The 14,094-nt window shown below is 31.9% G+C and overlaps 1 protein-coding gene across 1 annotated transcript; it reads right to left on the bottom strand.

The window, feature by feature from the left end:
- Window positions 1–1,558: 1,558 nt before the first annotated feature.
- On the bottom strand, window positions 1,559–12,719 carry LOC130649540 (putative sodium-coupled neutral amino acid transporter 10). The gene is made up of 12 exons (XM_057455834.1): window positions 11,961–12,719; window positions 11,651–11,768; window positions 9,634–9,679; window positions 8,939–9,032; window positions 8,616–8,753; window positions 7,919–8,040; window positions 7,627–7,729; window positions 6,490–6,589; window positions 5,708–5,799; window positions 4,337–4,454; window positions 3,923–4,038; window positions 1,559–3,446 (listed from the first exon to the last, which is right to left on the bottom strand). The coding sequence occupies exons 1-12, from the start codon at window positions 12,042–12,044 to the stop codon at window positions 2,466–2,468; spliced, it is 2,112 nt and encodes a 703-aa protein (XP_057311817.1). The 5' UTR covers window positions 12,045–12,719; the 3' UTR covers window positions 1,559–2,465.
- Window positions 12,720–14,094: the final 1,375 nt, after the last annotated feature.

Here is a 14,094-nt window from a genome sequence, read left to right as displayed (position 1 = left end):
GTCCCACTGCTGTTACCGCCACAACAAAGAAATGTCAAGCAGCTGTCGGTAAGGTGGGATATTTTCTACTTAGTTCGATTTCAGAAGAATCCTTGTTACAATAGCAGTAAGTTAAAAACACGTTTTTCAAAAAAAAAAAAACCAATGGATTTAGTAGTTTCTGTCTACCTTCCAACAAACAATAGTTATAATCAAGAACCATCAAACAATTTCTACTCTGATTTTAAACACACTTTAAATGACGCCCTTGTTCATAACACGAATGCGGGAAGTAAGTGCAATGTCACGTAAAATAATCCTGCAGCAAGAAAGCAAATGAAAATAGCACAAAGCTTCTGGATTGAAATCTCTTTATAGCAAAGACAAATTAAAATTAATAAAAAAGAGAAAAAAGAAAGGATAGATAAAGGTATTTAAGGCTTCAAGCTGAAAAAAATAAGCACATCCAGCTAGACAAAATTTTGGCGTTCTTGCAACGAATAAGATCGCGTTAACTCGTGTCGTCACTATTTGTTCATAAGAATCTACGGAAAGAGTTTATAAAGAATAACAATGTGTGATTATTTGAGAACAACAGGATTCGGGGATATAAAAAATTATCCCCCAAAGACAACGTATAATTATTATCAAGAACATACTATGTCCTGCCATGTAACTTCTTTCCTGCTGTTTTTTCTCTGCGTATACTTTTAATCGGCCTACGCGCAGTAGTTTTTCCTTCCGTGAACGACACCAACATGTGTATGTTTTATCACGAAATTTAAAACTTCAAATGACTCCCTTAAATGCAGGAGATGTGTTAGGACGTTGACACGTACAACAATTTAGGTAATTTTCGGATAATTTGAATTACTGAAAGTGTAACTTAGAATCATAAGAATCAAATTTCATTTTCGCATCAACTGATGCAGAAAATAAATATTCTAGACATATATTATACAAACGTGAATGCATTATAAAAATCGAGTTTCACAAATCCCTAAAAAATTAATAGATTTTAGTTCTCACAAAAAAAAGATATCATCTGTCAGGATTTTCTTTGGATTTTTAGACTGCGTTGGAGGTAGATATTACTTGCACTTTGAGAACTGTCGGATTTATTGGCCCTATATATTACTGTACCAAAATTATGCTCCAAGGCTATTTAACTTTGCTATGATATATGATTGATCGATCGGAGAGTTTCTCTGCAATTTACGTTTTATCTGTCTCGTGATAATCTTGTGATAATAGCCACAAACTTGTGCAACAGGTAACATTCCATCACAACAAAGAAAGACTTGGTATATAATTACTGAATACAAAAATGCTGCCACAGTGTTGTCGTGGAATATAAAAAGTTTCTGAGTAAAAAGGTTTCTCTGCTACCAGTAACATTTATTTTTTACTCGCAGATTTTTTTTGTTATCAGTAACAAGACACAACATCAAATCAATTTGATTTCGCATTTTGTTAACGAAAACAAAATTATTATTGTGAGCATGATATTTTTTAGGCAATTGTAACTAACATAGTATTGTTACTATCGCCTAAAAGAATTGTTTCGTGTCCCCGTGGCTAAATTTTGATTTTGTTTAATTTAAAAAGTAGTCAACATATTGTACAATTTATTTTGCATAAAAATAATAACGTAATATATTAAATGAAAATTTTCGTAAATTTAGAAACATAAATCAAATTCAAATGTATATTTAACATTCTACGAATTACTAAATTTAATCTCAATGAATAAAAAGCTTATTTTAAATACGTAATAACACAGGAAGAATTCCATACTATGAGAATACTGTTTATTCAGCTTTTCTCGCTATCCTGTGCAAACAAACAAACAAACAAAGAAACAAACAGACAAAGAAACAAAAACATTGACTTCACAGGTGGTTACAAATAATCTTTCCTTTGAACTACAGGGAAATAATTTTCGCGAATTTCGTGAGTTTTTGTCAATTTTGGAACGCGGCACCTCGCCTTGCACGTTGCAAAAGTAAACACACGTGACATCATGAATACGTCGAGTCACAAAACTTTTAAGTACGCTAAACAAAATCCAGGTCAGAAAATTTTCATTCGGATTTTTTATTTTCAAAACAGAATAATTTTTTTTTTTAAAGACTTTTATCCATTTTCTAAGGCAATTTCCAGACTTCGTTGTTTAGTTGGCTGTCTACCCAATACTATAGATTTACTTAGATAAAATAAATCAATACAGTATAGTATATACAAGAAAAAATAAAAAAAAACATAAATATTGCTTTCACAACTAGTGCATAAATTTTTCCAACGCGAACGTTTATTCGAACGATTCGTTTTACTTTCGGTACCTGACTTATGTGGTTTTCGGCACCTGGCCTGTTTAAGTTTCGGCACCTGGCATGTTTAGGTTTTCCCGCTGCCGTCGTTTTTCACACCAAACATCATTCCCCTTCTCCTCACAATTCACAACCATGATAAAAATAATTTATGCCCTACGAACTCAAAATATCTCTGCCAGGTCTTGGTTTTCGATCTATAACTTTCGACATGTTCAAGCTATCTTTTTTTTCCAGTTCGGTGGGACTGCGTTCTATAATCTCTTTCGTAACAAGACTATCTTCCGAAACTTTAATGTTCTTTAATTCTTTCTTTATTAAAACTTGATTGTCGTTCGAAACTTGGCTATTTTTCGAAATTTCGTTATTCTTTCCTGCATCGTTAGGTCCCAATATACTTTCGGTATCGCCACCGTTTTTTAGAGTGTCGTTGAGTGGTGATTTTGTTTCGCTGATATGCTCCTCTTCTTTTACTTTCAATTCCTCTGTCTTCAATGCTTTATTGTTAACACTGTTTACAGAATCTGTTTTTTTTATGTCTTCAGTTTTCTCGCCATTGGACAATTGATGTCGAATCTGCACTTTATTAGCTATATTTTCAGCCAGCACATCCGGTTTCTGATTAAGCGAGTTTTCAACGTCTCGATTAACAATTTCGTGTGATTTACTATCAGCTATTTTCAAATCTGATTTGTCTAGATCCTCTTTTTTGTCTGCGTGAGTATCTTGAACATTTTCTACTATAGCTTTCTTTTCCATCCTCGACTCATTTTCCTTTACCTGTGGCTCCAGAGGTTTTGCACCATCATGATTTTGATCAGCTGAAAGCTTTGGCGCCGACGTATCGACTTGTTGCACGGCGACGTTAACTTCATTTTCGTCTTTCACATGACCAAATTGATGCACGCCTTTATTCTTGATTTCCTCCACATTTACTCTACTCTTAACTGCATCAGTCGCTTTAACGACAGCGTCTAAAGCGGCATTGTTTAGATGGGCGTTGTCACCCCCAACTTGTTGCATAGGAGCGGCAGCATCATGTACTTTATGTGCAGGGCGTGGTTGGTTATGCTGAACACCTGACAGGACAGACATGGTGCTCAATACCATAGCAATGGTACTTGCTACCAAGATAAACTAAAACCATTAGATATTTATTTTTTTCGGGTCACTTAACGTGGAAAAGTAGTGCATTGCGAGGAACGCGTAGAAATTGATAAATATGTTAATAAATTCATTATAAAATCTTATACACTCAAAATTTCTGACATTATTTTCCTGGCATTTTTAGGTAAAAATTCTTATATTTTCAAATTTTCTTCCCAACTTTTTCCTCTAGCTGTGACTGATGATGACTGACAAGCTAACTGTTTAAGGAAGAAGAAAATGTGCAATATACATGAAGAAGAAAAAAAGATTGAAACATATACAAGCTGAAGATAAAAACTGTCATTGAAAAACGTTATATTAGAATAAGAAGCATATGCAATACGTGGACTTAGTGGGAAGTTTAAAATTTCTGTCAATTTTTCCTAACATTTTGCCTATAACTTCAAGCTTTCTGACAATTTCTAAAAGAGCGAGAATCCCGTTGTAAAATATCATTGACCTACCTGCGCAAGCCTTTTCATGTGGTCTTTAGCGCCTGACATTAGAAACAATGCGGAAGGGAAAACAAAACAGAGAAACGTCCCAACGAGTGCACCGGTTATCGACAATACAGTTTCAACTAGAATGAAAATCGATAGATGCTGATACTTGCTAAATAAATTAAAAATGGATTGCCATCCATGGCACAGATAAGTCGTCTTAATTGTAAAATTTTTAACTATTTTTAAATTTTTTCATTTCTACTCCCTTTTTCCCTATTTATATCGAACGAAGCAGATAAACAGGCATACACACCGCAAAATGACACAAGATGAAACGTACCGAAAAAACAGTGTCAATAAAAGATATTTTTTAATCAGTAGAAAACATTTCTCCTCAGACTTCTATAACAAAACACACCAATCAAAAGTACTTACTGTTTGGAATTAATATCCCAATCACTAGCGTACTGGTAACTAAACCAACAGTAATATAGGTGAACTGATCGGGTGCGATGTAATCTGATGCGCTAGAAATAACATCATGTAGTACGCCCTAAAACAAAAGCGATATTTTAAAGTTGAATTATTATTTCACGACATTTAAAGATATACAGATTACTATCTGAAGGCTTGGCACTCTTTTTTATAGAGTCAACTTTGAGGAGATAAATTCAAGGACTTTCAACCTTTTTTGAGATGGTTTAATTTTTTTAAAGCAAAGCTGAGGAGCCTTAAGGAGATTTAACGACATCAGGAAACTGAAAATATTTCAGGATATTTTAAAAGTAAAACCACGTTTGAAGAACAAATTATTTTGTGTAACATTTCTATTTATTTTGAAAATAAAAACATGTGACAAACTATATAGTTTTGTGATGAAAAATTAAAGAGATTTAAGGATAAAAAGTCTACATTTAATGGAGTTTTAAAAAGACTTTTTAATATTGGGGATGATTGAGAACTTTCCAAACATTAAGGAGGAAATTACCAGTACAAGCATAATTATATAAACATAATTTATTATGCCTGTTGCAGGATTAAACATATAATCAATTTGTTGTCATAAAAAAAAACAGAATAAAAAAAATTTACAATATAAAAAAACGTAATTGTCACCATGAACAAGTTTAGGAGATTTTAGGAAGAATCCATTTTTTAAGTTATTTTAGGTGTGGCTATCTTGAAACATACTTGAAAATGAATTTGCTTATAAGCAAATCAAATATGTACATGGTTTCTCTAAACTGCCAACATTTGAGAATAGAAAGAATAGAAATTGTTGTTGTTTTTTATTACATTCTAACTTTTAAATATTTTTTTTATATTTTTGTTATATTTTATTTCTCTCTCTGAGCATGCTGTGAAGGGTAACAGTTTTTGATCGATTATTTAAATTGATCTCTTCACTACATTAAGTATCCATGTGGTATGTCCGTAACAGGAGCCAATTGTTATAAGGACACCCAAAGTATCGCAGGCCTAAATAACAAATGCGATACTTAGCTATCTACCTGCAAGCCTTCTCCCAAAAAAGTAAAACACGTTATAGTAAAAATGCACGATAAAAAGGATGCGGGAAATTTTCGCGATAAATATATTCAGTAATTAAGGGTTTGAAAATCAAGAATTTCGCGAAGGAAATTTTCGCGTATCGTGAACTATTGATAAATATGGCGGAATATATTCTCATAAATTGCTTCCGGCAAAACAAACATGCACTTTAGACTTGCACACCTACAAACAGGAAATTCAAAACAACCTAAAACTTTAGGCTTTGCAGTAGAGGCAAAAAATGATTGTTCATACCTGTCTTTTGTTTGCAAAGAGTAACGAATTGATGGCAGCACGGACGGGAAAAACAATGAGTGGAAAGCTGAGAATAACAGAAAGCCAGAAACCTATTGAAAGTAAAATAAGGTTATTTTAAAACCACCAAAACAACAACGAACAGAAATTCATTTTTGTGATAGCTACTTCCAGAGCAGTAAATCAGTATAACTATAGCTTCTTCCTGCAATAAGTTTTATCATTAAACTCAAAACTGCTATATGGGAATTAAATCTGAATTTGCTAAGTTCATGTCCATGTACCACATAGCTTTGTGGCTGAATGTTTCAGGTGTGATAGGAAAGCTAGTTAGGAAACAGATTACTGAATAACAACCAGCTAGCTGATGAAATGCGAACTAGTGGGGGAATAAAATAACAAAAAAAAGACACTAATCATGAAATAAGGAAGTGTGAATATTAAACTAACAGAAATTTGTAACGTTCTAATATAAATACTTATTCAAACAGACAAATTGTTCAAAAAACCGGTGATTATAGGCTCATACACTTCTTCAAAACAGCAGTAGAAATACTTCTCTGTAACTTTTCGGTTAGAGCTGAATCATGACGGTTCGAGACAGTTAGTTTTTACAATGTTAAACTTTTTGAAGTCCCAAAAAAATTATACAGTCATTTACCAAAATATTGTGTTTAAAAGACAAATACTACTCCTGCTACGATGTGAAAATCGCTTTTCACCATCTTACGAAAGGTTGACAACGATAAACAGAATTGTTTTAACGTATACGATACACTCACCAAATTTTATTCCATCTGTGAAAAACCCATGTGGAAAATTCTCCAAAATATCTCCATGTATACCATCTTGGAAAAATGAAATGTAGCCGAACGTCCCAACCTAGACAAACAGAAACCGACCGAGTTAACAATAAAACTGAAAGGTGCCACGTATGTGTATACTCTTATTCAAGAAAATTAACGAGGAACAAAATTAACGCGAATTTTAAAAATTCACGTTAAATTAAAATGGCCCATATTAAAGTGTAACGTTTAACACATTCAATACTTATTTAAAACCTAAAGTATAAAAAATCATTTTTCTAGTAATTGCAATACAAAGCTTACACGCATGCGCACTTTGTTCTCCTTGTTTGATTGACGCAAAAACAGAAATAGTATGGTCCTGATACGGTCCACTCACTCGGTGCAATTAAAGTTTGTTGAAAGCCAGTTGACATTGCAAATGTTTTGAAGCAAAAAAACAAACTGGTTGTCCATAAACCCATTCTCAAATGAAAGATAAACATTTTTACATCGAATTTCGTTTATTTTCTAATGCGTTTTTTTAACGCCTTTTTATTTTTTATAAGTTTTTATCCTTATTGTTACTTTTGTGCCTTGTCAGTTTCCTGGAACAAGGTTCTCAAAAGTCACTAATACTTTAAAGATTAGAAAATTAGCCTGATTTTTAGACAATGTTAGGTAAAACACAAAAGAAATTCCGGGAGACTAGTGTAAAATCTTAAACCGCTGTTAATTACAGAAATGGCATCCACGAGACCTCCAGATCGGATTTCTGTTACTTATTATTTTTCAAAGAATAATACTAGCAGAAATTAATAGTCTAAATGTAATGGTTAGAAGAAGGAAAAAATTTCAGCTTCTGCACAACACAGAACTATTAAGTACCCTAATTAGCTATAATTATCAGCTTGTTCCTGATTGGTTAATTTTTATGAATTTTGGTCCTCTGCAATTATATAAATACAGCCTCCACATCATTCCACTTTCCCTGATGATGGGAGAATGATCTCCCGAAAAGTCACCTACTAAACTATCACGTTCAAGAAATGATAAACTTTCCACATTAATATGAATACTGAACAGACAAACCAAAATAATATCTTCAACAGAGCATGACATTAGACAACCCACCGTAATATATATCCCTGCCACAAGATTGATGGCTTTGTTAATGATTTCTGTCATGACTTTCATGTTAGGATCTGGTAGTGCACTGTACATGACTAAAACTTGCCTAAAACAACATTGCAGAATTACAACAATATATTAAACTCAACAAGTAAAAGGAATCACTGGGCAGAGTAAGAGACTGAAAAAATTAGGCTGAAAATATTCATGCGAAAGCTGCGGTTCCTATTTAAAGAACCAAACCCAGAACTTTATTTTTTAATAATGAAATCCATGCATTACGAAAAGTGCTTACGCTTGGCATGTGAAAGAAATTGAAATAATCGGTAAGCACTGAAAGAATGCAGAAAAATTCCAGAAGTTGACTTTGTTCCACCAATCTTTTAGATATATACTTGGTAATGCAAAACAAACAATCTAGATAAGATAATAATATAGTAATAATGCAGAAATCCCATATTTGTCTACATTATCGGGTATTCGTCCACACTTTTTAGTATTATTTACTCCCAACAACACACTTTTCTTCACCGTTGTAATTTTTAGAAAATCAAATTTTAAACCTTAAATAATTCTTAATGTGATTCTTTAAAAAATTGTTCTTTGATTAAAAACACTTTGATTAAAAGTTTGAAAAAATTTCATATATATTTCACGAGAAACACTTTCGCGATATCTAAAACTCTAAGCTTCTACAAAATAAATTTTCGCGATTCGTTTTCAAATTTCTTATTGAGAAAAAAGCTAAGGTCTGAAACGAATGTCTTAAAGAGGATAGATATTTTTTCTTCCTTTTTTACCAGAAGATCAGATGACAAATAAAGTGTCCTAAATTGTCAATGACGGAAAATTAATAAAAAGAAAATTAATTAAAAAAAATATTAACTGGATGTTTTGCATAGTTTCCACTTAGGGTTAGTGTTATTATGCATAATACCTGGAGAACATGCATAGTTTCCAATTCATCATATTTCTTGTAACAAAATACATACCACGAATATAAAAAACATGTAAAATGCCATTGATATTGCATTCAAACTTGCTAAACTGGACACATTTCGCATCAAGCTAATTGGAATAATCAGACCGCAGGATGCTATCATCACAATTGTTCTCAGTGCCCATGATTCCTAAAAATAAAAACACAGTTACAGAAAACCCAGTTTATCTAACTTTATAAGACTCTTCATCAAAAGCCAAATTCACAATAAATATATAACACAATTTCTGCCTCCTAACAGAAATAAATTTTACAGTCATTTTTTTTTTCGATTAAAATAATAGACCTGATAGATTTTGAAATCTTATTTCATACCTGCAAACCAAATGTGTTATGTATTATTGCTGGAGCGAGATCACCTATCACAACTTGGAATGCAACAAGCGTACCAAGTAAAAGACCAATTATACTGAAAATAATAAAAAAAAAAATACAAAGAGTGAAAACGACAAGAAACACACAGAAGTTAACTTTTCCCAAATAAACCTCCAAATACACTCCAAAGATTAAGATTATAGAATTTTTTTTGCACTGTATCCCATCCAACTTTTTGAGCATAGCAACAAAATCAATTAAACTGGGAGGAAAACTTTGGTCTTAATAAAAACATTGAAAATGAATAAAAAATAGTTTATGAAAAAATAGTTTAAGAAAAATAGTTTATAAAGACCAAAGCTATGGTTTTATGCCTAGATTTGGAGTATTCTGCAAGCATAATTTGACCATATTTTTGCTGTTCAACTGCACACAGCTAACTGTAGAAAATAAATAAATATTGCTGAGTCTTATATAGATTGTATTTTGACGAAAGGGATATATTATTTATTACAGAGAATTAAACGTATGACTTTTTAGAAGTCAACAACCTTCATGGTTTACAACGCAAGATTGTAATATATATAATCAATCATGAGACTGTAATGTAGATTAGCTCTCACTTGTATCGATCAATACAGTCTTAATATGATACCCCATCTTTAAAATATATATACAAAAATAATAGCACATACCTGATTTCAGTAACAAGCTTCCCAAGGCGTCCATAAATATGATAAGCTAAATAACAAAGTTTCTTTTCTTATAAAAAAATACAGAATACAATTGACTAAAATATATTTTTTCAGCATGTCAAGATAATCTAGTATAAACAAGAAAGTTGCAAACTTTCAAATATGCTACTTAAGCATATTAAAAAAGTATGGCAACTTTTATAGTCAGGAAGTTAGGTAGCTGGAAAGTTAGTAGTTGCTATTGCTGATGACCAATTAAAAATCTGGCCCTCCATCGTAGCTGTCTGGTATTAGGCCATAAAAAAGAATAAGCTTTTTGATTATACTTTCTACATAATACTTTTTTCTTTCATCTGCCAGCAAGATTTCTGTTTATCTTCTTTAGTCAATTTAGTCAACAAAGTAAAAGTGGTTTAATGTTTTGTGTTTAGCTAACTCTGGGTTCAAATTTCTTGAAAAACCGTACGCCAAATGTGCCATAGTTCAGCAAACCAAAATTTTTCTTTCTCTCGACTCACATTTACACATTGATATATTTATAAACGGACCTTAAAATAGAGGAGAGCTTGGTAAACCCTCTGTGGCGGTTTAGAAGCAGTTGAAAAAGCAATTCTATCAGATTGTTTTTTATTTTTTTTTTGAATAATTCAAAAAGCAAAAAAGATTTGGAAATAAAAATTAATACAAACTAAAAAACCCAAGCTATTTTGATGACCGCATACTTTGTGGATGACCTAACGTAATGTGGCTATTTCGAGGGAGGTTTGTTTTCGGTTTTAACTTTTAACTCACTGATTTAGGAGTGATGTGACTTCTTAAATGTCCATTTTCAAATTTTTTTATGTAGTGAAATCAATGCTCCCCCCCCCCCCAGCCTAACATTTCTCCCAACAGAACAGTTTCCCCTAAGACAGATACAAAATTGTTATTTCCCCAGGCTTCAATTATAACCAGATTCATGCCCTTATTTATTGCTACCTTTTGCTGAAATAGACAGATTTACTGCTGTAAGCATGACAGATTATATACCTGCACTAAAGCCTCCAAACAGGATGTGCAACAAGGGGTACCTACAAAAGTGCTTAACCTGGCATTTAACGCTCAATTACTAGTGGCTTAACCCAACGCTTTAATGTCAGGTCTCCAGGCTAGCCATTATTATAATACTAACTGTTTCCAGTACTGTTAGCAGTTAAAAATTTGCCTTCTTTAGTAGTAAAATTACAAAAAAAAATTAAAAATGTCAAGAAAATGCAGGAATTAGCTTTTCCAAGCTCCACCCTGGATGACATGCCAAGAACACTGATAAGTTTTGTTGGATATTGTTTGCAGTACTAAAAAAGGTTGCTCTAATCAGAAAAAACATGGTTAAGCTTGCCACAACTTGTTTATCAGAGAACTATATTCAGGCATTTGACGAATGCTTTGGGTGTTACAGCTGGAAATTCGCATTTGGAATGATTAGCCCTGACTGGGTCAAATCCAGAGGCAAATTTTGAAATTGTATAGTATCAGATGATTAAAAAAAATGCTCCTAATTGATTTTCGTAATTTTATTCTAAATGTATGCTTTATTCTTGCGTGATCAAAGAAAAATATAGATGCTTTATTAGAAAAGTCAACAAGTATTTTTAATTGGGAGTTGTCGTTATCACTGCAATGATCAGACACAAGTGAAGTCATGCTTCATTCTCATAACAGAGCTTGAATTAGCATGTCACCATTTGCATTAACAAGGGGTCAATGGCAAGTGGCCTACAGTCCACCCTGACCACAGCTGCAAGGAGGTTTTCTCTACGATCAGTCGGTTCTTGGAAACCGACTTTATATTTCTTATTCAAACCCTGTATAAAGCAGGTCATAAAAGTAGTGGCAGAACATTTGCTAAATTCTAAATCTTTTAGGTAACAAAATACTACCATACCATATTTTGCATATTGTCACTATTTTTTACACAAATGTTATAAAAATAATACACATGTCATCAAGAAAATTGGCAATATTTTTATTACTTTACCAATTTGCTCAAATGTTGTTCTTCTGGTGTAACTAGCTGATCTTAGTAAGAATTCGCATGTGCATTTTGTCAGTGTTGCAGCAGATAAAATCATCAATGAAGCCAGTAATATTCCACACTAAAACAGAAAAGTGCAAAATTGTGCAATGAAACAGAAATTAAAACATAAGTCAAAGAATCCACAGGTTCACCAGTCAGTAAATTATGAAAGACTCAGAATAAAGCTGCTCACAGTCATTTTGAACACAAAATACACTATTAGTATACTGCAAAGAAATGATGGCCTAATGTGACAAAATATAAAACTTACCTGATAAAAGCAATATGGCATTGCCAAAACACCAACACCAACCACTGAATTGGCAAAATTAATCACCCATGACAAACTACCCATACTGACGATTGAATTTGTATTTACATCATAACTCTAAAAACTTTTAAAAATAATAAATCCTGTATCATTCAGTTTTTTGTGATAATTCTGGAGTTGGTAGGAAAACATAATGACTTCAAGTATTTTATTCTGCTCAAGTATTACAGAGAAAGAATACACCAATCACAAATTTTTAAATCATTTTCTATGCTTTAACTAGGTGGTCAACGTTCAGTGATTGCCAAAATTGGACAATTAACCATCAGGATAAAAAAACAAAAGAACAATTGACCGGCAACCAATCGTGCCTTTTATGAGCGAAAAGACTCTCTACTCTACTTGTTCATGCAATGAAAATAACACATTGTTTATCAACGGCATTCCTATACAGAAAAGAATAAAGTGTAATAATCATAAAACTCTAAATAAATAAACAATCGATATTTACACTGAATAGTTTCACTTAGGGGTAAATTAAATTGTTGAAAAAAATAGCAATTTTTGTTTTATTAATATGCCATGAAATGTTTTTTACAAAGTAAGGGTACTTTTATTTATTACAGATTCGCGAAAAGTTGATATTATTAAACAAACTATAAAATTTGGGAGTAGCCAAAGTATAAAAACTTTAGATAGTGCTAAGGAAAATGTCTGCAAACATCTTAAATTTACAAAAAAATTGGAAATAATACATTTTGACATTTATATAATCAAAATCATGGCAAATTAAACACTTATAACTAGATATTTTACACCTTAAAGAATTGTAGATGCAAATTTTCCCAATAATAATATATGTAGTAATAGTCGTTAACCTGTGGAAAAATCTACAGGTTCGCCCATTCTTTTTATACCACATCACGTGTGTCTCGCTACCTGCGCAGCTAAGATACCATTTTGCACGACAGACGGACAGACGTATACGGGCATTATAATATAGATTATATATTATTGGCAAAACGTGTGCACATTTTTTCGCATGGAATTTTTTTATTGTTAAAATACATTTTTGTCCCATATAGGTAGTTACAAAGTTTAATTAAAGACTCGCTTTACTATACACTGATTTTTTTGATTGCCAAATAAATGGACTTGACCAGCCACGAGATTTATATCCACCTTAACACATGAAATATTTAATTTTAAGTTTAAGATGCATTTAATTTTTGTGCACTAAGGTTTAGCTGACAAATTTTTGCAACCTCCACAGGTAGAAGCTATTTGCAGAGTTTTTAAAAATAAAAATTAAAAAAAGGTTTTCTTTTCTTTTACTTATACAAAGAACTTCACAAATAGCAGAAAATTTGATTCTTTTGCATTATATTGTATTGATATCTCACATGCAATATATACTTTTACTTTTTTAAAAACAGATGGTGGTTTTTTTTAAAAAAGGACCTCTGAAGAACTTAATAAAATATTAAAGCATGAAGCATTAAAAAAAGCTTTGGCATTTAACGTCAAAACTTTATAGGGATAAGAAAATAAAAGTATAAAATAAAGCCTGTACAAACCCTATTTAGGATATCTAAATCCCCAGAACCAACTAAAGTAACACCTTATTGCTTGTAGGCATTAGTCAGTACAGTTAAAAAAATTGGTAATATAGGTAGTTTTTTTAAATCACACGCATAGCACATCGAAATTTTTTGAGGTGGTGATACACTGCGTACCTAAAATCTTACAAATGCTCCAAAAATGACATAAGAAACTCTCAAATTTCACCTATTTTCTTATGCTATGAAAATTTTTATTATTGTCATCCAATGATTAAAATTTATCGGGATTAATGACTATGGATATTCTCGTTTTTACAATTTTTAAATTTTAAAAGATTTTCATTGCAATGAAACAATTAGGAAAGGGTTTTCACTTCAATAACATTTTTATAATAAGATTGTGGCAAATTTAAAAAAAAATGTTTCAACTTAATAAGAAACTGTTTTAAGACAAATTACTATGTAACTGAAATAAATATTTTTGAAACAGTCACACCATTGACAAATGACGATTCCATAAAACATGATATTTCATACGCTTTTATTTGCTAAATATTGGAGTGGTAATACGG

This window comes from Hydractinia symbiolongicarpus, chromosome 7 (genome assembly GCF_029227915.1).
Source record: "Hydractinia symbiolongicarpus strain clone_291-10 chromosome 7, HSymV2.1, whole genome shotgun sequence".
Lineage (NCBI taxonomy): Eukaryota > Metazoa > Cnidaria > Hydrozoa > Anthoathecata > Hydractiniidae > Hydractinia > Hydractinia symbiolongicarpus.
Note: the sequence above shows the minus strand (reverse complement) of the source record. Positions and strands in the feature narration are given on the sequence as shown.